Genomic DNA, 25,790 nt, shown 5'->3' with positions numbered 1-25,790 from the left:
GAGAACTCAGACTTGTGTTTATGTTCAGGTTAGACTCAAAGGAAGTTGCTAATCCAGCCCAGAAATACACAGCAGTTTGTGTCTTTGTATGGATTAATAAGAGAGTTTAAAGCAGCTATATAGTTTAGGTTTCTTTAATAATAATGTATGAAATGACAATGTGGAAACAACTCACAGAGAAGTATCACATGTCCCTGTAGAGCTTTGTGTTAGAGACCGGATACGAGAGGGGCATCCATCTTTCCCAAACGTTCAAACAGTTGCGTCCTCTTTTTTAATCAGAATCACCTCCATTGATCAGAAGAAGACCCAATTTCTTGGCCTCTATGCGGTTCAATAAAATACACTTTTTTGCGGCTAGAAATCCTCACAGAACAATACCGCCCCTTTCACATAACTCTGCCCTATGAAAGGGAGGAAAAGAAAAGAAAAACCTTCGGGTTCCAGTCAAAATGTAACGCAGTTGACTTTCAACCCCATCGGTGTGAAGGTGAGGGTAAACGGTAAAGGAACTAGCGCGCTTTCTCATTAGAACAAAAAAAGCTGCTATTAAACCTGAAACGCCTCTTAAATAGGTGCTGCGTGCTCACACCAGCATCTCATTAGTGTGGAGTTCAAATGGAAGGTTTTCGTGTCCGGTGCAGGTTTTTAACTTCACGGCCGTAAACTTGTGAGCTTCCGTCCTTTTCCGCCCAGAAAAGAGAATCTCTCTTAATCTCGTGAAATGTATTTCCACGATACTAAACAACTGTGACCTCACTGACGCATAATATGACGCTTTGCCCCGACGGATATCGGCGCTGTCCTTCAGAGACTCCGCCCTGAAAACTCTCTTTAAAGTCATCAAAGCCGGCCGCTGTTCTGTCCCAACTTGAGTAACCATTAAAGTTTCTGTCCATGTGACCAAACACTTTGGGAAGGAAGGGCTTTCCTCCTCTTCAGGGCCTGCTGAGTGTCGTGTAGACGGGCTGCTCCCAGCCGGAGGGAGGGCTGTGCGGAGGCGGCGCCAAGGCCAGGCTGTTGATGAGAGGCGTGGAGTAAGGCCTGCGAGAGGAGTGGAAGTACGGGTACTGATACAGACTGGCTGGGTACCCGGAGAAGGCGCTGTAGATACCGGAGCTCTGGAGGTCAGCGTAGTCAGGTTGGTTGGCGGAGGACGGGGAGGGGCAAGTGGAGGAACCGAGGGACGCGTACTCGGGTTGCGGCGGCGGGGGAGTGGAGGAGGAGGAGCTGCTGTAGCGACCCGGACTCATCTGCTCAGTTTTAATCTGAAGTTTTGGGCCGGAGTCCTCGCGGACCATACGTGCGTCGCGACCGGACGAGGACGGCGGCGGCGTGGTCCCGGCGGCCCCGCTCTTGGGCGTCCAGGTGGGGATGCCGTGGCCGCCGGGCAGGAAGAAGGGTGCGGCGGGGTGGCCGTGTCCGTGGCCGCTGTCCGGCGGGGTCAGAAGGGCGGAGCCGTGGCTGCTGGGGGGGAGATACTGGTCGAACTCGTGGACGTCGAACCCGTCGATGGTGCTGATGACGTCGGTGCTGAGCTCGGAGATGTCCACGTTGCTGAAGTCGATGTTCTGGCGGCCCGCGGGGGGGACGGAGCCGGAGCCGCCGTCCACGGGACGCAGGCCCTCCTGCTTGTTCCCCACGTGGAGGTCGGTTTTAGGGGTCGTGGGAGGTGTTGGAGGCCCATGAGACTGACCTGGAAACCAGAACAACAATAGAGGTCAAATAAAACAACAATGTGTGGCAACACATGCACTTTAAAAAAGTGTAGTCGTCTAACCTGTCCTGTCTGGGTGGTACTGATGGTGCACTTCCCCCGTGCCAGCCAGCCTGCCCACCCCTGGTTCTGTCTTATACAAGCCCTGCTGCTGCTGCTGCTGCTGCTGCTGCTGCTGCTGCTGCTGCTGCTGCTGCTGCACCAGTGCGGGTCTCCAGTCCCCCTGCTCGGGTTTGGTGGCCTTGCGTCTCCGAGGCTGGTACTTGTAGTCCGGATAGTCTTTCTTGTGCTGCATCCTCAGCCGATCGGCCTCGTGGACGAAGGGCCTCTTCTCCGTCTCGGAGAGAAGTCTGAGGGAGAGAGGCGTTGGATTATTGAAGGTCCTTTCAAACGCCAGCAAGTGCATTGGCCATGCGACACAGTCCACATGTTGCCACGTGGTCTGTGTTTATGGTCTTAAATACCAGACCGGAAATCACAGATGAGAATCACTCTTTAACCTTGTGACATTTACGTACGATTTACTCCACCACTATGCAGTACATTTTGTTTCCACCATCTCAGAGTTTAACGCACAAAATACAGGATGAGCAAATAAAGTCTAATGCATTGTCATATTAAATATATGTATAGAGAGATAAATAGTCCCATGCAACAACAGAAGGAATTCTAACACATCAATATTATTATGATATGATTTTATTTGATAGTTTTTTAAATTATAATGAGTACTGTTACTTTTGTACACTAAGCTAATAATACTAATTTACTTCTGTACAATTTTCATTGCAAACCCCAAAAAATGTAACTCTGCATGCCTTTCTTTTTGCTCAATTTTTGGATTATAATTAGGCAACATTTTGGCAAATTAGTGGGATCATTTCAATACTTAATAACTTCATAAATACATATACATATATTGCTTATTAGCTCGCATGTCGCACTTTCCAAAAGTAAGATATTCTCATTTGGGATCAAAGTCACTGCGGAGAAACCAGGACTCAACTGTGTTGGTCTTCAGACTCGGATGCATGCAGTGCTCATTGCTCCCGGGTTAAAGCGGAGACTCTCCGGTGCGGACTCGGTACCCACCGCCACAGTTTGCCCAGCGTCTTGCTGAGCTCCGCGTTGTGCAGGTGAGGGTACTGGTCCGCCAGCTTCCTCCGCGCCGCCTGCGCCCAAACCATAAACGCGTTCATGGGCCGCTTCACGCGAGGCTTGCTCTTCATCCCGCGCTCCCCCTGAGAGGGCATCGGGAGCAGCGACCAGTCGTAACCCTTCAGCACCTGCGACACCGCGTCGCGGATGCAGGCGGGGAAGCGCTCGGTCTCCACGCCGCTTTCCAGTTTGGGCGTGATCCCGGGCGCGCGCGCTGCATCCCGTGCGTCGGACCCCGCTGGAAGGGTCGGGGACTCCGAATCCGCCCCATGCTGGGACACGGAGCTGTCGCTGCCGGCCGGACTGCGGGGATGGTCCGTGAAGGACTTGCTCTCCTCTGTCATGCTCGGCGGGTAAGACGTTGCTTTCAGGGGGTTTGAAACCGGAGGAACTCTCCAAGTGCGTAAACGCGCTCCCTGGGAATGGCTGTTTCACCCCCGAAATCAGGTAGAATCCCAAATCTCTCGTCTTGAACTATTCCCTTCTGCGTCCTCTGCCACAGCCAAGCAATTTGACCAGTGCATAATTTCTCTTTCGTACTTTCTTTACTGGCCCACGTGCATCTCTCCACCCCTCGTGTCCCATTGGCTTTTGCAAAAGTTAGTTACTCCTAGTTTGCCAGACGGAGCAGGCAGATTCCGTTGACAGTCGATATATCATAAACAACTGTAAAACAAAATGGTAAGCTGGTTTGAACAGCACCAATTAGACCTGGGTTTGATTGATCCACATTTAGAGACATAACTTTAGTATTTGAAGTAATTCAATGTCAGTGAGTATTCATATTTATTATAAAACATTAGCTCATAATGTATTACACATTGTCAGACACTACATTGCAAGAGTATAAATACGTTAGTATAGTTAAAACCGGGGGCTGCTAGTTATATATTTATATTATTTATATAATTTATTTTGTATTATTACGACATACCGTCATACCCCCAAAGAGGAAACTCTCCAAACTTGTTTTTCAAATGTCCCTTTATTCTTAATTCGTTATTTGATTTTATTTGTACAATTTCATTAAACTCTAACACCTACAACAATACGATTAATAATAATAATTAATATCATAGTTTCTTTATTATAAAAACAATTCATACGACTATAAAGCACTTCCGCGTCCTCTTTAGTCACGTGACCGCGACGCCCCCTTCGTAAACATGGCGGCCGCCGGTGACAGCTCGCGGAGCTCCGTGAGGAAAAGACGCGTCGGCGGCGGGAAGACGGAGTCGGAGAGCGCCGACAGCGGCGGCGGGGAGCCCGGCGCGGACGGCGGCGAGGACCCGGAAGAAAAGACGGGACTGCAGGAGCTGCGGACCGGGACCTACTGGCTCACCCGCGTTGTGCTGCTGCGCTCCGTCGCCTTTATTTACCGTAAGCACGGCGGCGGGTACCGTGACTGCGAGGCGTCAGTTCTCAGTGAGCCCGGTGTGCTAGAGTCGATATTTGGTTCATAACTAGTTAGTTAGTTAGTGAAGTAGTCAGCTGGATAGTTAGTTGCACGGTGGTCATTTACTAACGGCAGTGTGCTATTTTTTATCAGCAATGAAATAGTATTTATTCATGAATTTATTTGTATTCAGGTGTAGTAATAAAACCCCAAATGCATTTAAATGTAACATGAAATAGTGTGAGGATGATGTCAGCATCCCCCGCCACACACACACTCCCCCCATGATTTCCAAGGAAAGCCCTGCAAACCCCTCCTCCCAATCAAGAAAGCCAAAGGCTCCTCAGCAATATGCAAATTACCTTCTTGATCAGGAGGCAGCCCCCCCTCATGTAATAATGGGTAAAGCCATTATTACATGTTACAAACCGTATGACAGCTCATGATTGAGAAGCCGGAATGACAACGTTGTCCATGAAAAAGCATCTTCTTTGTGTGTCTTTTATTCCCTCCCCGCTGTCTCCCCCCCTCTGTAGTTGTGGCGTTCAGCGTCGGGTACAACCAGAACAAGCAGCTGATAGGCGAGCGCGGCCTGATGCCCTGCAAGACCTACCTCAACAGCGTGAAGCGCTACGTGGGGGGCAGGATCGGCACGGCCGCCTTCACCTACACGCCCTCCATCCTCTGGCTCTTGGACTGGAGCGACATGGACGCCAACCTGGACGGCATCGCCCTGGCGGGGATGGCGCTGTCCGCGTTCGTCTTCGTGACGGGAATGGCCAATATGGTGGTCATGGCTACGCTGTGGGTGCTTTACCACTCCCTGGTCGGCGTGGGACAGCTGTGGTGAGTCTGGGATGTGCACAAACATGAACTGGGCCTGTATGCAGATGACAAACTGTGTAAAAAGAACTCTCTCTATTTAAGAGTTGGAGGAGACCAAAAGCAGAGCTAAAAAGGAAGTTAATTTTGGGCTTGCAGGGTGGACAGAGACACGACTCCAATTTCATGCTTATTTCATGTCTGACTGCTAGATGTGTCAACAGACATTTTAGGCTTGTTCCTATGTCCCTAAAATAGTCCAAATATAAATGAAAAAAAACACAGAATCTTCGGTTTTGTCAACTTCAGTTCAAAGTGTTAAGTAACACCAGACATGTTTGCTTTTACGCTTTTTAAGTGTGATGTGTGAACCTTTGCTGGAGTCTTCTGCCGTGTTGAACACGCTAGAGAAGGTGAACACGCTTCATACGGACAGTATTATGATGAGTTGCTTTAATTTCCATAAAAACATGAGAATATTCTTTTGAGGATTGGTTCACCACAGTATCTTTATTAGGTTATTCATTGTCCGGTTTATTTTAATATTGCCGTGTCTTTTTGTGTTCTTTCCTTCTCTTTCTAGGTACTCCTTCGGTAAGTGAACTTCCCCGCCGACAGCAAGTGCTTCACGGTTTTCAACGTTAACACAAAATCCAGGACCGCTTCCTTTCTTCCTGCACTTCACGTAGGGTTCGGATATCATTTTAGTGTGTTTATAGAAACATACATGTGTATATACTGTGTATACACATGCATAACATGTGTATGTGTATGTGTAACATGTGTATATAAGTGTGTGTGTATATATGTGTGTGTTTGTGTGTGTGTGTGTATATATATATATATCGATTATTATATTAGAAATACTTCTTCGTGACACTTTTAGAGCCAGTTCTTAGGTTAACTTGCAGTCACTAACAGAGCACTGCTTTCCTGACGTTCAGCCTGTTTACACAGTGAACCCAATAAACTCATGAACGCAGTAATAAGAGGGGTGGGGGGGGGCAGAAAGGAATGACTTGAGAAAGTATAAATGAGAGGCTGTACGTAGGGCTCTGGCCCAGATAAGTGGCGAGGTCAGTGGCAGCTCTGTGATTGGTTAATGACACTTTGTAGTCACAGACGCCAGGCCAATGTCTGTGGTTGGGAACTGCGGCTTCTGTTTCTCTCTTCTTTTTTTTTTAAATCTCCTTTTTTCTTTTTTTTTCTCTCGCTGTATTTCACCCTCACTCCCTGTTTTCTTTTGGACCTAATATCACCCTGGAGCTGACGGTGCAGCTTCAAGTCCGCAGACTTAAGCTCCAACAATTGTTTCCAAGTCTAGACTGAAAACCAGAGGACATGTCTGTTTTGCTGTTTGGGGCTTTAGTCTCTGGAATAGCATGCTTGACAGAAAATGTCGAGCATGCTTGTTTTCATAGTGAAAAAATTAGGTTATGCAATCTTCAGAAGGACTCCACTCCTCCTCTTCTAGTATTTCAGGATTATTATATAGTCATTATAAAAAGAAAAACACCTTTTACACAAGGTACCTCTAATGTCTTCTGGGGCTTTTGACTATATAACATGGTCGCCATCAGCAGAAGTTGGCTCATTAGAATACTATCCAGACGTTCATGGCCCTCAGAGGATGAAGCCTGCTGGTGCTGGTGGTCACTGACTTTTCAGGTCAAAAATATTCCACTACCCTGTGAAATATCGCTACATCTACGAGATGGATCGGTGCTAGAAAACAATCCTGTACTGTGTGCTTTCTAATGGCATTACGCAGTATTTGCTCTCCTATGATAAATTGCCCCTTCGTTAAAAGGAAATGTTTTTTTTGTACACGATTATTTTGTCTAGGTTGGGAGAGTCAGCTGTTGGAGACGGGATTCCTGGCCATTTTCCTGTGTCCGGTGTGGACTCTGTCCCAGGTCCCTCGCCGCTGTCCCCCCTCCCTCATCTGCATGTGGACCTTCAGATGGCTCATTGTTCGCATCATGCTGGGCGCTGTGAGTAAAGCGCTTCATGAACTGTAACGTATGCAGAGGAAAAGGGGAGACGAGGAGGGGGGGGGGGGGGATTAGGAGGGAAGAGGTTCTTGCACCTAACACGGTGGTCACTCCTCCAGCGACCTGCAGGCTCCTACCTGAGGCGCTGTTAAATAGACCCAGAAGGACTTCACTCCTCCTTTTCTAGTATTTCAGGATTATTATATAGTCATTATAAAAAAACAAACACCTTTTACACAGTTACATAATACCCCTTATACAGGAAATATTAGACATTCTAGTATTTTATGCAGGTTGTGTTGAACATACTTTTCGATTATTCATATTTTCCCTACGATCATTCAACTGCTGCATCGCTCGCCCCGAAACAAGAGACACTATTTTGACAATGATATCCTATTTTATTAGTTTTTTTCCCTTTTTTCTTTTTGCGTCGAACTTCTCAAAGCACCTTTTTACTGTTGTTAAACACAATATGACATCATTAATTGCCTTATTCCTAAAAAAAAAAAAACATTTACTGCCACCAGCACCTCGACAAACACATTTCATGTGGGGAGACCCCGCACAGACATCGATGTTATTCCAGTCAGGAGGCATGTACTGTATATACACACACACACACACACACACACACACACACACACACACACACACACACACACACACACACACGCACACACACACCTGAATACATCCAGCAGCCAACATGGAGAAATAAAGCCATTTTGCAACAGTTTAATTCCCATAGGATTTTCAGTGTTTGTCCTCCGGACATCAAGCCGTTTCTTTTGGAAAAGAGCTTTGCTGCAAAACACTGCCAGTATTTAGAAACCCAACCCAAATATATGGTCGGCTAAACAACATGTCTGGTTGTTTGACAGTTTCCATGGTGAATTTTAGACCACCAACTCAGTTTGATCTGCCAATCACTGCAGCCGGTCACAAAGGCAGCAGGGTTTTTTCCTATGAGGACCACGAAGAGAGCTGAAACACACGAGGAGCACCGACCTCAGACTGTGGAGGCCTACTTTCATTCAGCAACATGCACAGCGTGTGAGAGTTTAGTGTGAAGTTAGAAAGCCACCCTCAAATCACCTTGTCGGTTCTTACAGTTTTTTTTCGATGGCTAAACGACAGTGGGCACAACTGGAGTCACATGTGCAAAACTCTAACTACAGTCTGCACAGCAGTCACCTGAGCTAAACAGTTCACATCACCTGCAAAACTCATTCCAAGCAACATAACTCTCAACACATGGCTCAAAACACGCTCAGTGCAGCCAAACACTATGCACAACCCTCACTGAGATAACACACACTGTCACTCAGAACACACTGAGAGTAAACACACGAGCATCAAACACAATACAGAAAATACAAACATCATCTTTACAGTTTGAACTATTTCAGTGACTTCATACAAAGTAATATTTTCTTCAAAGAAAAGAGTGACATTCTTTCCAAAATGAGTCTTTCTGAGCTCTACATATATATATATATATATATATATATATATATATATATATATATATATATATATATATATATATATATATATATATATATATATATATGTGTGTGTGTGTGTGTGTGTGTGTTCACTAACTAATCTAAAACAAGACACCTGCTCAGCCTTCCAGCTGAAGTTGCAATCAGCATTGTTTGAAGGGCACGAGGCTGAAATCTCTTCGGTTTTGAATGTGTGGTTCACGGTTTTGACAGCAGTGTGTTAGCATTTGAACAAAGTGCTGTAAATCCACAGTGTTGTGCAGGTTGTGGTTAAAGTCATGGGATAAGTGTGTAGAGTTTTGAAAACTGTGTTCAAGCAATGAAAAACCAACTAGAGTTTGGTCCCCATGAACTGCTGCATGTGACTCCAGTTGTGCCCGCTGCCGTTTAGCAATCGGAAAAAACTGTAATGCTGCAGTACGTCTGCATGCAGAAACGTAACGTTAACGTTGAATTGTGGAATGCTGGATGGCGTTCATGTCCTCAAATAAAGGGTGGAAGGAAATGTTAGGTTGACAAAAACTAGTTTTTGGCCCATAACGTAATACTTTTGTTCCCAGAAATATTGGCCAATTTTGGAAAAGAGATCCTGATACTACATGTGTACATATTATTGATTAGAAGCTTCGAAGCTCAAATACACAGTAAGATGTTTTTTAAAAAGTTGGATATTTAAGTTTTACATTCCATTTCATTTAGCTGACCCATTTATCCAAAGCGACTTACAACACATTCATACACCGTACGAGAGCGATTTGGGGTTAAATGTCTTGACCTCTGATGGAAGTGCACAGTCCCACGTGGCCATTTTAAAGACAGTTCAGCGTAACATTCACTCGCTCTGTTCGTTACAGTCGGCTGACTACCTCACTTGTTTGCTAATCTGACTTGAACTCAACAGTAATTTGTTGTTGCATTACACTGCAAGTTCTGCTTGTGTTTTCTTTGAAGAGCTTTGAATGTTTGAGTGGGTTCTCCTCCAGTAACAGTAACAGATGGCACTTCAAGAAGTCACTATGACATATTCTACAATCTTCAGAAAAGGGATAACTTCCAGCCCAATTAGATCAGATGATTAGATTTATCCTATAATCCACGTCTGGGATTTGTACGATGAGATTTTTTTTTTTCTCTCATAATTTATAGCAGTGCTGCATTCGAGTGCTCGTAAGAATGTCAGACAACCAGAACTATTGAAGGTTTGTCAGGAAATCAAATCCAGACGGCGCACAATAAACAAAAGGAAACATATACGGGGCTACGAGTTCCCTTTGGGGAAAAAGGTAAAACGTGTCATGAACATTCCTGAAACGGCGTTTGCATGTTCTTCACAGAGACGAACCCATTCTGGATTTAGGTTACGATGCGGTGGGAGAGCTCAAGTTGTAGTGGGGCTATGAATCCGTCGCAGTGTACTTACGACACGGCCCATCCATCATGTTTGCGGAGGGTTCTTTCTTTCATTAGCGTGCCCGGAAGAAATGTCAAAGATTGTCACACTCTGGTCACATGCTTCTGATCTCTGATCGGCATCTGTCACATTAATATTTTCTAAATGCATTATGATTGGTAACATTAACACTCGGGATGGGCTCACATGCTTTTAGTCACATCTTCCCCTTAACATCCCTTTAACCAGCTGCTGCAATAATTCAACACAATTGCAAAAAAAACCTACAACATTTATGAAAGTATAGTGTGAAAAAATATCCTATTGGTATCGAAGACATCATTTGATAATAGACTCTGCTAAACTACCTCAAATGAGAATGAATTGGCTCACCAGAACTAACAGAACTTTCAACACACACACACACACACACACACACACACACACACACACACATAACGAGTATTGGACACAGCAGGTTGCCCGAACATAAACATTTTCAACATGTGGCTGCAAAAAATTAAAAGCATATCTGCTCACCATATGTTATGCTAAACAAGAGTGTTCTTACAGAAATGGTTGCTGGTTAATAGATGAATTGCCTTTATTGGGGTCCCCATTAGTGTAGCTGAGTGAGTTGTGTTGCAACACTAAGCAGCTGGCGTGATCTGTGCTGCGGCAGCTTGTTTGCATCATCAGCCGGGTAATCGGACGATAAGCTCAGGAAAAAGTGGAGCTAATGTGATCTTATAGGACGGTGGTGGCTCACAGTAAATATTCTGAATTATGATTAGTCATGTTTACATAAGGGCTGAGCGAAAACTCTGTACAGGTTTAAATGCAGCTCGATGCAACTTTTTATATATATTTTTTCTACTAATAAATGAGCATCAGGTTTCTGTGGACCTCAAATCAATAGCCCTTAAAGATGTGATTACCTTATTTTATTGTTGTGCTGGCGGTGGTGTACATTTTAGTGCGCTTGTTTACAGGATCCCCAGCCTCTCCCCATCTGTCCATGTCACAGGCGTTCTTCATCATATTAAAGGATGATAGCTTCTCTTCAATTTGGCCCCGCAGCCTCTCAGTGGTGTCAATGGCACTTAGTGCTACAGTGAAGGAATTGTCCCAATAAAGCTCAAACTAAATAATAATAGAAGGAATTTTTGTTTTCGTCTTTTGTTGCATTATTTTGCTTGGAACATGTTGCAACAGGTAAGTGGGGTGAATATTACTGTATGTATGACTTATCTAATGAGTCAAGTAAGACAGAAGTGCTGATTAACAGCAAAAATACAACAGCTTCTATACTGTTGATGCGCTTAGCGGCCATCTTGGATTTTGAGGTTGGGGTTGGGAGGGTTCATCCTACTTCAGGTGGGGTTCCAGTTCGTCTCGTACATTTCAAATGAAACATCATTTGTTTTTACCCAGGCTTCATTTCTGTCAGGCTGCTAAAAGATGTAAAACTGATGACCTATCTTTCCTCGCTAGCAGTTCACTGATAGCAAAGCATTTGCTCAGCAATTATTTCATTTTTTTCTAAATACGCTTGTATGCTGGCTTTTCTCTAATCATATAAAAACGTATATATTTAAACGTTTGTTAATCTAGTCCAGATAAATGTCCAGAACATGGTTAGCATTGTTAGCACATAGATAGGAAGTGGGGGGACTGCCAGCCTTAATGCTCTGATTTACACTTTTGCAAGCGGGCGATAGTTGTCTGTCATCCAAGAGTTTCTACAGTGTTCACCACTGTGAGGGTTTTAGCATTCAGTTTGCCTTAATGAAAAGCTATTAGACGAATCATGTTGTTTAATAGATAGTAAAGCCAGTGAATTTGGGTTCTTGATGTTAAACTAATCACAGAATGAGTTGCTTGAGGACGTTCCCTGTGAAGAAACAGTTGAATGATTAACTTCTCTGGTTTTCGGCTAATGTTTACGAGCTTCCTGTTTAAAGTGCTGGCATTGAGTTTTTGAATTGGATCACACATTTCACTGCTGGCAGGGACATCTGCATTAAACACCCCATTAGTCGGAAATGCCATGCTAGGTGTGGAGTTCGGGGTGTTAACTGGGATTAGAGTAAGCGTGAGAATGTGTTTCGTAAGTGCAGATTGGATTGGTTTTGGGATTTATATTTTGGGATAGACAACTGGCCGACTGGAATGGACTGGTTTGTCTTGACTCTTATGATAAATATCTCGAGGTGGCAGTGGCGTTGAGTGATGATGAGGTCTTGTGGTGCCGCTTCACTGCTGTGAGTTTACTGCGCCTTGCTGCCTGCAACATAAAGTGTTCCTCTCTTTGACCTATATGACAAGTTACAAGGAGCTGTCTAGCAAATAGTACATTAATACAAGAGTTTTGTTTTGCGGTTGCTCTGATTAGGATCTTTCATTGTCCAAAGAAGAATTATCTGGAATACTAAAACGGGATTGAAGGGGATAAATGAAAACTGAACTTCTTTCCTTCCTCCATTTGTCTTCCTCGCCAATGTTTGGAAATTCAAAATCGGAAATGAGTTCCTAACCTGGAGCCTCTTTATGAAAATAAACCCCAAAAGTACATCCAATGATCTGTAATGATTACAGTTGATCTGAAGTAACCATTTAAACAGACGAAATGAGCTGTGAACACTCTTCGCCAAATGCTGTCTGCTTGCTGTTACGTTCTGGGCAGGCAGCGCACAGTATGTTTATCACAGATTTCCAACTCTACTTTGACTAAAAATGTAGATGAGCGCTGTGAGAATCAAGAAAAACAATGAAGTTGCGGTTTGCGATGAGCTGTAAAACACAGAAACTCACTAAAGTTAATGTGAACAGGTTTTTTTTGCTAGATACTGGGAGATTTATTGGCGCTGTGTTGGCGTTCTGTTGGCATAACATCACCTCGCTTATCTTCATCCGGATGGTTGCGTAGCTTTCATTTGGATGAAGGTCCCGTATCCACCCAACTTTAAATTAAACATGGGCCTCCAAAGAGTTAAACATTTTGAACTGCTGACAGGTGCAACGTTTGACGCTAACACCAAACACGGGGTCAATGACCACGGTGTCAATCCGTCATGGTTCGTTGACCTTTTTATGTAATTCGTAGAGGATTCGTAACTACCTTCAGTTTTGTAACATTACAGTCCTTTACCACTGCTTCTCTTTGTTTGGGCTGATGATGGACAATTCAAGAGAAAGACCGCTGACAGAATAATGACGAGCCAAAGTGGTTTCTTTTCCCCCACGGTGGCGAAGTCATGACCTTCCCTAGTCTTCCTCTGAATCTGCACACACAATCCTCCATTTTCCACTCTCCATTTCTCTTGAAGACAGAACTTGTGGACTTTACCTCACTTGTTTTGTGACTTATTGGTATTTTACACTGACCAAATTTGTCAAGGTCTCTTTCAAGACATTGAGAATTCTTCTTTTTTTTCTTATTTTAGCCACCAGTTCATATACATTTAAGAGTATCAAAGTAATTTGGACAAGTATTTGTATCTCTTAATTAAATCTCAGTGTTCTTCTTGGAAACTCGCTAAATCTACATCAGCATCCTCTCCCCTGGGCTCTTATGTCAGGGCTGTCAGCTTGTAATTGTTGACCTTTCAGGGTCTCATGACTGAATTGGATTATCGGCGACATCTTTGGACGAATCATCTCAGCAGCGAGCAGCTGCAGCCGGCAGCCGAGCTCGTAATCGGAGGGAAATGTCCTGGTCTTTTCTAAATCTGGTTAGAGAATTTAGCGGGTGATTTATTCTGCATTCCTCACGGCCGGCTGATGTGTCAATATTGACAGTCTGGTGTCCTGGAGAGCTTTATTTAGTTAATTTGGTGAAAAACAGGCTTAGAGCAGAGAGGCACATTCAGTGTTTCCCAAGATTTATGATAAGTGTTTGTGTGGATGGTAATTATTTGTATCATCTACCTCTGATCTTGTCCCCAAAATGAATTCACTTCTTTTTTTAAACTTTTTTAAAAGGCGCGTTCAGTTGCTTCCACCCTGTAAAGTCGGATCTATTAGTGCGTGTTGCCGGTCTGTGTGTGTGCAGCTCTCTGAGCGCTGAAGGTCAGAGCGCCTCATGATGTCTTCAGACCGCAAGCAAATTAGATTTGTTCTTTGAGATTTGCTCTTTCAGGCAGACAGTCCTCTCTGCAGTGTGCAGGTGACCAGAGTATCAGCATAGTTTTTCCTCAATGACACCAGAACGATTATCTTTCCAAAAATGCTTCCTGTGTGACTAAAGAATTAACGCTTCTCACTGATAAGGGCCACTAGATTTATGGCACTTCTCTTCAACTCGCCGCTAACCATGCTCTGGAAGGAAGGCGCTGTTTCACATTATCGAGGCCGTTGACTGTCCCTGTGTCAGTTTGGCCACAATTTTGCACATTGACCAAACTCGGCGCAGCCAACGAGCCTGGTTTCATTCCATTGTTGTACTTTTGAGTGCACTATACAGGAGATGCATTTACATACATGCAGTATGCTTAATACTCAAACTGTGACTAAAGCTGGTCTCCGAGCAAAGTGTAGTTTAAATGAGCACTTGACAAAATTCTGCAAGAGCCATCACCTTGATATTTGCTCTCCTAAATCTCCTTCCTTCCTTTAGCTTCATGTCCTCTTAATTCATTAAATTTGTGTTAATCTGTCATGGGCTTATCTACATGAATTACTCATGAACCATAAAATGTATTTATGTTTTCTGTCTTTTTTCAGGGTCTCATAAAAATCCGAGGCGACAAATGCTGGAGAGACCTCACCTGCATGGACTACCACTACGAGGTGTGTGGACATTGTCAGTGTGTTTAATGCTTTCACAGCAAAGGAAACCATAATTTACATCAGGGCTGCAATTACTGCTTGTTTTCTTTGATCCATTGTTTTTTATATATGCACATTTTATTGTCTCAGTGCCTTACAAATGGTGTAAAAACCCGAGAGATTCTCACATTTGAGAAGCTGGAGATGTTGTTTACTCAGCAGCTAGACGAGGTCGTGTTCAGTGTGTTGATCTGCTACTAAAGATTATGTCGATGAGAGCGGCGAGACTCAACCAAAACCTCAAAGTCGCGGGCTGTAACACTAAAACAATGAGCTAAAAGATGTTGAAACGCTCCATGTAGAACTGCAGAGTCATCGTTTTTCCTTTTCTCTGAGTTCCTCCCTCCGAGCGACACCTTTTCACAACACACACCGACCAAGTGTCTGTTGTCGTCGGCCCGAATATTGATGTACAGATATCGATTAGAGCTGCGCCGAGATGCACTTAGTCCACCAAAGCGTCAACATTTCCCAAAGCCCTGTTTTCATTGACGATCAGAACGTTTTAGCACCGGGCTAACCGCTCCAGGGCAACACATTGCAGTGGCTGCGCTCACGCAGACCGCGAGGTTGTGCAGATCCCCACGGCGCCGTGTTACCGAGCCGCACAGACGGGAATACGCTGGCTCCCATGGGACTGGATGACCGGAGATGATGCTCGCGGACATATCAAGAATACGATATAGATACTCGTCTGAAATGCAATATACAATGGCTCCTGCGGGACTGGAGATTATGGAAACTTAGAATATTAATGAAAGGTAATTGAGAATACCATGCCTCATGTGTAAACGGTTGCAAGGGTTTCTGCCTCTCTGTTTTTTTGGAAAGGACATTTGGTTTGCTGCTACGCTGTGTTATACATTTACTGTAATCTAATATCCCCAATTGAAGCGGTTTTAGCGTCACTAATCCCATGGAAATCACTAAAAGGTTGTTAACCCAGGGGGTTGTAGAATGAAATACGAGGTAGGATAATTTATCCACTTCTCTAATTAATTATCTCTGTTTCTTGCAAAATGCCAAATGGTCTTCGTCCTCTCTGATAATTAATCAAACTCGACGGAGGAACTCGCTCTCTTGTTGCTCTCCATGCAGATTCACCGCTCTACTTTATGTCGATTAGAATAGTAAGTCGCAAAGTTCGGCGAAAGGGAAGCAGAGACTTAATTATATTGTCGATGCCGTTCGTGTTTTCACTGGAGCGCCGGGCAGAGTGAGCGTGTGCACTTGATGTACCTCCACGAGGAGAATCCTGTGTGGCATCAGATGTAAGCAGGATATGAGTGGGGGGGTTGCTTTGCAAAGGCGATTCTTCAAATTACACGCTGACAGGTGTTTAAAATGTCAAGAAACGCAGAGGGCATTCAGAAAATGTCGTCGCCTGACAAATCATATTTCATCATGGAGCCTTATTCCACGCTGGGTCGGTTTCTCTGACCCGCTCCAACCTCAACTGTCAACGGCCTTCAGGGGGGGTAATGCAGATTTACACGCACACACGCAGAGCGCCGGAAGCCGCCGGCGCCAGGTGAGGCGGTATTGACCCCTCTGACACACTGCTCTCTTTGACCCCCCCCCCTACCTTCCCCTCCCATAGGCGTGTTTGGGCACAGGCGACGTTTTGTTTGCTTCGGTTTGTTTGTTGTAACGCAGCACGCTCGCAGGCCAAGCGGAGGTTGTTTGGGCGTCTGAGGGCTCCGGCTGCTCGCCCTGCAGTTTCCAGGGCTTGTTCGGTGAGCAACAGGTGAAACCTTCCATTCCATAAAAACACAATTAGAGCATAGACTCGCGCGCCAGCGTCTTGTTTTCTTTTCCCTACCACCTATTTCTGTGCCGTTTTTATTTTTCACCACCTCACCTGACACTATTTGCATGTCCAGGGATTACACGGTTTTGCGTCTGACCACCTCTCTCTCTCTCTCTCTCTCGCTCTCTCTCTCTCTCTCTCTCTCTCTCTCTCTCTCTCTCTCTCTTTCACACACACACACACACACTTAATCACACGAACACTGCACTGCTCTGTGCAAGTGTTTTTTGTGTTTGTTTTTGTGTGTGTAGGTGTGGTTGACTTCATTTAAATAGAGTTCCTTCTTTATTTAGACATGGAAATGTTTCCCCTCTCTCCATCCTGGGCTCAGGCAATATTTAAATCGCCAAAGTAAAAGTGAAAAAACATCAATTTTACAGCAGTAGAAGAAGTCTACATTCAAGAAATAGTTTGGTACCGGTATTAAACTGGAACCCAAACCCGTGGATCACATGATGTTAACAAAGCTCTCGTCAGAAGCTCAAAGATAGTCTGCGTTTCGTGTTTTTTCTGCCCGCCTGTCCTCCTTATCTTTCTCCTCCCTCCGTTTTCCAGACCCAGCCGGTTCCCAACCCCATGTCCTACTACATGCACCACTCCCCGTGGTGGTTTCATCGCTTCGAGACGTTCTCCAACCACCTCATCGAGCTCCTCTTCCCGCTCTTCACCTTCCTGGGCCGGCGGATGCGCATGTTCAACGGATCGATCCAGATCCTGTTCCAGGTAACTCCCACTGTTGGCCAGCGGAAAAGGCCCGGGAAGGACGTTGAATTTATTCATTTATTTTACTCCTGTGCCTTTTCGGTAGTTTCGATGTCTTAGTTCTTGCTTTTGAACCAGTCATAGCGTTAAATGTTTTCATAACATTGAACATTTACTGGCTGATTAAAGGACATATTACATTACATTTAACTGTGTTTTTTATTGAATTATGTGTCACTGGGAACCTTAATTGAATGTGTGCATCATGTGCAGTGGGTGTCGTGTTTGCATGACTTAAAATAAGTCAGTAGTTGTCCACCATGTTGGTGCCTCATGGTCCGTGATGAAATATAATGAATCCAGCAGTTATTTTGTTCTCATGGTTTCTAATGCACTCCTGTGTCTTTCCACTCTGCCTTGTCTCGTGTGTCTAGGTGGTGCTGATAGTGAGTGGGAACCTCAGTTTCCTTAACTGGCTGACCATTGTTCCCAGTCTGGCCTGTTTTGATGATGCATCGCTGGGCTTCTTGTTTAACTCTCGAGGTGGAGCCAAGAAGGCAGTGCTCGAGATACAGAACGAGGATTCAGCCGGACGCACCCCCAAACCCACCAAAGGTACCCCCTAACCCACCAAAGGTACCCTCTAACCCACTAAAGGTACCCTCAAACTCACTAAAGGTACACCCAAACCCACCAAAGGTACCCTCTAACCCACCAAAGGTACCCTCTAACCCACTAAAGGTACCCTCAAACTCACTAAAGGTACACCCAAACCCACCAAAGGTACCCTCTAACCCACCAAAGGTACCCTCTAACCCACTAAGGGTACCCTCAAACCCACCAAAGGTATCCTCTAACCAACTAAAGGTACCCTCAAACCCACTAAGGGTACCCTCAAACCCACCAAAGGTATCCTCTAACCAACTAAAGGTACCCTCAAACCCACTAAAGATACCCTCTAACCCACTAAAGGTACCCTCTAACCCACTAAAGGTACCCTCAAACCCACTAAGGGTACCCTCAAACCCACCAAAGGTATCCTCTAACCAACTAAAGGTACCCTCTAACCCACTAAAGGTACCCTCTAACCCACTAAAGGTACCCTCAAACCCACTAAAGGTACCCCCAAAACCACTAAAGGTACCCCCAAAACCACCAAAGGTACCCAGGGCCCGTATTCACAAAAGCACCTGAAGGCTAAAAGTAAAGAGACTGCTTCTAAAAAACAAAGAGACTCTATAGAAAGTTGGTATCTCTAACAGTAGAGGCTAATGGAAACAGGACAAAGTGAATTATGGAAGAAACAGGGAATTATGGGAAGAAACAGCTGAGAAGCCTGTACAAGTATGCCATATGATTTACAGGAATTTAATGGCTTACATTTTTGCAATACAGACTGCTTTAAAATGTGGTAAAAGCAACATTTTAAAGCTCTCTAATTGGTCTCGTTGGTCCCATTAGTGTCGTTGCTTTACTGTAGGATGTTGAATGTAAAATAGGCCCTTATACCTGGTGCATCAACACGTTTTAAATCATTTGACCATTTAGCGGAGACTGAAGGCGGACTCGGCTAACGTTCGTCGATACCGGCCGTCACGTGAAGTGTTGAAGTCATCACGCACACATAGGCCGTGTCTACTACCGAACATTTTACGCAGTACACTGCAATACAGTGCACTCTAATACAGTACACTAACATCTGTAATGGACTCCATCGCTAATAAGCTCTGTATCAAATGGAACACTTACGTTAACCAATTGGCGGAAGTGACGGACGCAAATCTGCTCGCGATACCCGCAAAATAAACGCACTTCTTGCCCTATTTTTGTCCCTTGTGTTCCCCTTTCTCCACCCCATGTGGAAACTGCGACACCTCCACAATCGCGGCAGGAGCATATAAATAAATTATTGAAAAGCTGGCGGAAAAGGGGGCTGCACGGTGGTGTAGTGGCTAGCACTGACGCCTCACAGCAAGAGGGTCTGTGGTTCGGATCCCGGGCGGGGCGGGGTTCGGATACTGGTCTGGCAGGTCCTTCTGTGTGGAGTTTGCGTGTTCTCCCCGTGGCAGCGTGGGTTCTCTCCGGGTTCTCCGGCTTCCTCCCACAGTCCAAAGACATGCTGCATAGGTTAATTGGACTCTAAATTGCCCGTAGGTGTGAATGTGAGTGTGAATGGTTGTTTGTCTATATGTCTGCCCTGTGATGAACTGGCGACCTGTCCAGGGTGTACCCTGCCTTCGCCCCTTGACAGCTGGGATCGGCTCCAGCGCCCCGCGACCCTAATGAGGATAAGCGGTTTAGATAATGGATGGATGGATGGATGGCGGAAAAGGCTCCTCCTCTTCCGCTACGTAGCCAAGATGGCGCCCGTTTAGTCCGAGTAGTGTCCGTCGTTTTACACTCCATTTTTTTACCGTTTGCAGTTTGCCATCCGGGTACTTTCAGTGCACTGAATTCTGCTGGTTTTGTCAGAGTGGCGCCCTAAGCACTGAAAGTCAGTGCTCGAAGTGCGCAAGTGTTCAGTACTAGACACGGCCCGAGACACACTTAATAGCACTGATTCTCTTCACACGCACACAAACCCAAACTCCCAAATATGTCACTTTGATGCAAGCTGTAATTACTGTTTTTTCCCCCCACGGGCCATTTTGAAATCCTCGGCTTGGAAACATGAGACGCAATATTTCTCTAAAAGTCAACAAAATTGAACAAGTAAACAGAATTGATGTGGTGCCGTCTTCAGGCAAAACAGGAGCTGCAATTTTATTACATTTGCCTCAGAGCAGCGTCTAGACTGATGCTGAAGTTTCCCATTAATTCATGCAATTCCTCTGTGTGTGTGTGTGTGTGTGTGTGTGTGTGTGTGTGTGTACTTACTGTATGCATTCCAGGTATGTTGATGCGCCGGGTGGTGAACATCTCTTTGGGCGTTCTGATTGGCTGCCTGAGTGTTCCCGTGGTGATGAACCTGTTCAGTTCCAAGCAGGTGATGAACACCTCCTTCGACCCGCTGCGCATCGTCAACACCTACGGGGCCTTCGGCAGGTACAGTCCAGCGGGTCATGTGATCGGAGTGCACACAGATGACGTGAATGTGGACGGCCTTAAGATGTCTTAAAATGCCCGTGTCCTCACCGAGATCGTTCACTGGTCCATTTATGTTTAATATCAAGTGTTCTTCCTCCAGACAATTAGTCCGGTTTAATAGTTGAAACCGCGACGTTCAAATTGAATTTAATGCGTCCATTTGCAAAAATAATTGAACTGTTTTTTTTGGATTAATTATATTATTATCTCCTTGTACTAAGAAAGGTCTTCACGGGAAATAATTACAATTCAGAGAAATGAGATAAAAGAGATTAATATGTCATAATTCCGAGACCAGTTTTTATGGAAGAAAAATAGTCGATGGCGTGTGAGGAGGGATGGAGATCAGACCACCGGCGCTCGGTCTTGTGACGGCTGAATTTAAGTTGCTGCAGCCACTGAAGACTAAAGACGCTTGGCTTTGAAAACAAGACGTTCTGGTTGTGTAGCAAGAAATGTAACTATTATGGTTAGTGTGTTGCTAAGTGATTGCAACACATTCCTACCGTCGTCACACACTTCCTCCCTCTCACACATGATTAGTGCACGTAAAGGCATCCGCGCTTTCAAATCCTGCACTCCATGTCTGCAGTCTCGCATCCGTACACATCCACTCTGCAGCTTTCCGTCCTCCTTCCCTCAGTTCAGCCCAGCATTTAGTCTTGTTTTGCACCCGACCTCTGTCCAGCATTACCAAGGAGCGCACCGAGGTGATTTTCCAGGGCACTCTGAGCCGGGATCCCAAGGACCCCGAGGCGCTGTGGGAGGAGTACCAGTTCCTGTGTAAGCCAGGGGACGTTTACCGGCGGCCCTGCCTCATATCGCCGTACCACTACCGGCTGGACTGGCTCATGTGGTTCGCTGCCTTCCAGGTGAGACACTGCAGGAGCTGATGTGAGGAGGAGGGAAGTGTAGCATCAGCCAAAATAAAAATAAAAAACGTATTCACTTGGCCTGATGAGGGTGTTTCTGTGTGTGGATAGAGGATTTGGCTGATATTGGATGTTGTTCATCATCTTATAGGAAAACAAAAGTTAAATCTGGTTAAAAAAAACACACAAATAGAGACATAAGTTTAATTGGTTTATCGTCCTGTGTGGCCTTTAGCGTGTCGAGCCACTAGGGGGCAGTAGTTATGAGCACTAACCTCAGTAAAATAATATCTATCTATTTCAGTTTTACACACACACACACACTCACTCTCTTGCCTTTAGTCTTTTGTCATGTTGCCTCTGGCCACGCCCTCCCCGTCTCTCCCTGCCTCTGAAATCACGTGTACATCTTTGTCTTTTGTCTTATTCCTTGTCTCCGTGTCTTGCTCACAGACCTACGAGCAGAGCGAGTGGGTGATCCACATCGCGGGACGTCTGCTGTCCAATGACAGCGCCGTCCTCTCGCTGCTCGACCACAACCCCTTCCAAGGCGGAGAGACTCCCAGGTAAAGCCCGGAGCACACCGTCGGCAAGAAAAAAAAGATGCTTCTGCGGGGTCTTCATACAGCATGAGGGGATTTTAATGAGCGTAAAGCGCGTCATGTCGACATCGACCTCACATAAGCACACGTTTGTCCCGTTAATGATGGAGCTCTGTCTGCAGACGGAGCTCTGTTGATAAATGTTGGCAGAAATCTCACGGCGATTATTCTCTGTCCTGCAGCCCCCTCTGGTGAAGAAACATGGGTGTTTGTTCGCTAAAATACAATAAACAGAATATGGAGCTGGGTCGTTAGGACAATATACTGTATACCTTTAGTTAAAAATGTTAATAATAGGACTGTAAATGATTAAACTGAGAGGAAAGTGAGAAAAAAGGGAAGAGAAGTCTGGTTTAGTGTCCCATGCAATCTTCCAAAGTTCTTTATTTTATTCATTTGTGTAACAAAAAGTTAAAAAAGAAAAGGTTTTAGCAAGTTGTCAGGGTCTTTTATTTTTGTCGTTGTAATACTTATCTCGGCCACAAGAGGCCAAAGAGAAAGTTTTCATTTACAAAACTTGCTCCTGCACAATACATGCGCCTCGTCTTCAAATGGATTTATAATTCGATGAAGTTAACGTTCATTCATCTCTGAAGAACAGTTGTTGGTGCTCGAGAAGAACAGTAATCATAACAGATTTATTCTGGTCCAAAGTGCTAAACAGACTGCGAGGCTACACACTGCACCACATCTGGCTGATGCTGACTGTTACAATGCCTCTTGTCTCCTCCTCCTCCTCCTCCTCCTCAGGTGGGTTCGAGGGGAACACTTCAGGTACAAGTTCAGCCAGCCGGGCAGCGCCAGCGCGGCTCAGGGGAAGTGGTGGCTGAGGAAACGCATCGGCGCTTACTTCCCCGCCGTGGACCTGGAAGGACTCAGAGGCTACTTTCAGTCCCGGAGCTGGCCGCACCCGCACCTGCAGCCGGACCGGAGCTGAGGCCGCGCCGCCCGACCAGGGTATCAAAAAGGGAAATCAGGAGAAGTCGGAGGGAGGTCGGGTCCAAAGTCAGTTTTTAGTGCGATGCAGCTGGTGTGGAACACGGAGCAAGGACGCCATTTTTTTTTCATAATAATCCTTTTGCACTTTCCAACTTCCTGTCGAACCGCTCACGTGATATCTACTCACAAACAATGTGACGCTTTTACAAGGTTTTGTTAAAGGAATTAATCTCTGAATCACACTTTGATTACTGCCATTTCAACAATAAAACTGCTTCAATTTGTATTTAGTTTTCCCTTGGCCCTTTTTTCCCCTCCAATAAGGGATGTTAACTTTTTTTTTTACAGACGGATCGTTTAGAACCGGTCGGGTTGCGTTGTGAGGAATGTCGGCACCAACATTTTGCCAGAACATCTGGAAAACAGAAGAAGACAATATCTCTGGTGTTTACAGCAGTGCGAGGCTACATTGGGGTAAATACTCTTTAGGTGGAACAATCCATGCGAGTCACCTGCTCCTCATCCTCACGTGGAGCCCTGTGTGTTTCTACACTAGCCTCTCGGTCCTCTGTCGCTGTAGCGGCCTGCCTCTTCATGAGCGCTTCCCTCTTCATGATTCTGGTCGTCTTCAGCTTTGTTTGTTTTAGTTTAGTTTGCCCTGGCAGCGGCGACGCCGTGCTCGTGCTCATTAGAGTTAGCCTAATTTCAGAGTTTGGTTGGACGTCGTTTTCCAAGTTGAGATGTCGAGCGCGGTTTTTAATTGATTGTAGCGATAAAAATTGCTTAGCCAAGGCGATGTAGATGGAAAAAACAACTGCAAAATCAGTTGTTCTTCCCGCATCTAGTGCTGTTATAGTCGTATATCTGATCATTTTTTATGTCTTATAGATGATATCATTGTTGCTGTGCATCTCTCTCTCTCTCTCTCTCTCTCTCTCTCTCTCTCTCTCTCTCTCTCTCTCATCACTGTTACTGGTATATGTTTTCATCAATTTGTCTTGTCAACAACAACCAATCTCTAATCATCACCACAAGTCCTGATAGTTAGATGAAGTATAATCTGACAATAATCGGCCCACAGGTCCTAGGCAGTAGTGTATTTATATATATATATATATATATATATATATATATATATATATATATATATATATATATATATATATACACACTGTTAACATTAACATCAAGTTGATTTTTAACTTCTGATTGTTTTTGTTTGTCATATCGGAGTGTAGTAAATGTTTGTTGCTGAGCAGACACACAAACCCACATGGAGTTGTAGTTGCAGCCTGAGGCCACAGGGTGGTGCTGTTCTCCAGCTAATTCACATCATCTGGATTTTTGTTCACTCTTCACTTGTCGTATGCGTTTCGGTGTGATTTATGAGTGGAAGGGCATCCCTTCTGTCTTACATCATTTTTCCCAGCCGCACCATACATCTTCGTCACTGACAACAACAATAAGCTGTCTGTGAATTAATTGAAACGTATCTTGATTATTTTCCTCCATAATTCATCAGACCCTCCTCTGACTCTTGTATGTCTTTTGATTTATTGAGCCTGCTTCTGGCTTTGTATTCTGTGCACCTGAAGATGATATTTTCTGAAGAGTTTAACGTAGAATGAGACCTCTACCTATGGAGCGGGTCATCGTCACGGACTCCGCTATGTTTTATTGCTAATGTTTCTACAGTCGCTTGGCATGGACAATCCAAGCGCTTGAATTGTTTCAGCTCAGCCCCACGGGAGAAGTTTCAGTTGGTTGCAATGTGCAACCTCACCGCTAGATGTCGCCAAATCTTCAACCTACAAACACGATTATTTCTTAATGTGTTGTTTATGTATCCAATATTAAAATCCAGGGCTTGATGATCATGTGCTTCCAGCGAAGGGAAGTGAACAATTATTCAAAGGGTATAAATAAACAGGGCCAGGTCTGGTCTTAGTTATCATCAGTTGTGGCTCATTGGTTTTTGCTCGCACAGCATGGGGTCTTTTTAATAGCCTCCTAATGAAACGTCTGCGCATCCTGTTTGTGGCGCTCCCCGCCTTCGGACTGCAAATAAATCTCCTGGGCAGAATCGCTTTTCGCAGCTTTGCTCGCGTCTTTTGCTTTCTTTTTCCCCCGCAGCTTTGATGGTTTCCTTACATATTCGCGCGACGGATCAAACGGCCGTGGAGTTTCTGCTTGTGCAGCAGACAGTGGGGACACAAGCGTCCGTCTCATCTCCACGGCTCTGGTTGTGGCTCTCGCTGTTGTCCCGGTTGTCCTCTGATGTAATATTAACAGTGGGGGCGGCAGGAGAGCTCAAAGAGTCTGGACGGTAGAAGTGAGCCGAGTGAATCGCATCACGGCCTCGCAGACGAATCGATGGTCAGTCAGACTGCCCATCTGCTGGTGGTACTGGGCATCTCTCTGGTGTGGAGGCCTCTAACTGAACTGGATTGTTGCAGAGGAAGTCGCTCCAGTGAGTCACCAGTCAGCGGACGGATCCACGACAGTGAAAGCTGAAGCATTAAGAGCAAGCTTTCTCTTTAGAAAATTATTAATTTGACGCTCTGCTGCCGCGAAGACGAGCCGAGACCTCATCAAGGTGTTGCACAGTCGCCTCATGCAGTTCCTTTAATGGCCACTCGATGCCGCCTCCCTTACATTGTATTGACTGATGAGAAAGATGACAGCTTTTCTTTTCAAATGTAGAGTCTGTGCCTTCCACAAGAAGCCAGGCTCTAAATTAAAAGTTGTTTTTGAACCTGCAAGAACACATCTGTTTGGCCGCAAACTCGACACTGAAATATTTTCACCTTTAAGTCAAAGCAGCAGACTTCTTGGTGAGTGGTTTCTTCTCCCAGAGATGACAGGTTATTTATATAGCAGCTTTGTGAAGATAACTCCCTCTGTAAGTGTTGTAATCTGAGCTTCTCTGTGTTTCCTTTACACAGCCTGCTGAGCATTTG

General features: G+C 45.1%; 2 protein-coding genes across 2 annotated transcripts; one reads left to right on the top strand and one right to left on the bottom strand.

Annotated features, from left to right (window-relative positions):
• Positions 1-610: 610 nt before the first annotated feature.
• sox8a (SRY-box transcription factor 8a) lies at positions 611-3,219 on the bottom strand. Its single transcript, XM_068583037.1, has 3 exons — positions 2,810-3,219; positions 1,781-2,067; positions 611-1,696 (listed from the first exon to the last, which is right to left on the bottom strand). Exons 1-3 carry the CDS (start codon positions 3,217-3,219, stop codon positions 939-941), a joined length of 1,455 nt encoding a protein of 484 aa, XP_068439138.1. The 3' UTR covers positions 611-938.
• An 822-nt stretch (positions 3,220-4,041) lies between these two features.
• Positions 4,042-23,759, top strand: lmf1 (lipase maturation factor 1). Its single transcript, XM_068583388.1, has 11 exons — positions 4,042-4,255; positions 4,808-5,117; positions 5,677-5,687; positions 6,939-7,087; positions 14,714-14,779; positions 17,184-17,351; positions 17,765-17,945; positions 20,222-20,375; positions 21,106-21,289; positions 21,743-21,855; positions 22,642-23,759. The coding sequence occupies exons 1-11, from the start codon at positions 4,042-4,044 to the stop codon at positions 22,826-22,828; spliced, it is 1,737 nt and encodes a 578-aa protein (XP_068439489.1). The 3' UTR covers positions 22,829-23,759.
• Positions 23,760-25,790: the final 2,031 nt, after the last annotated feature.

Source organism: Clinocottus analis, unplaced genomic scaffold (assembly GCF_023055335.1).
Source record: "Clinocottus analis isolate CAN_PGR_092001 unplaced genomic scaffold, fCliAna1.0.p SCAF_19, whole genome shotgun sequence".
NCBI classification, from domain to species: Eukaryota; Metazoa; Chordata; class Actinopteri; order Perciformes; family Cottidae; genus Clinocottus; species Clinocottus analis.
The sequence above is the reverse complement of the archived record's forward strand: the minus strand, read 5'-3'. Positions and strand labels throughout refer to the sequence as shown.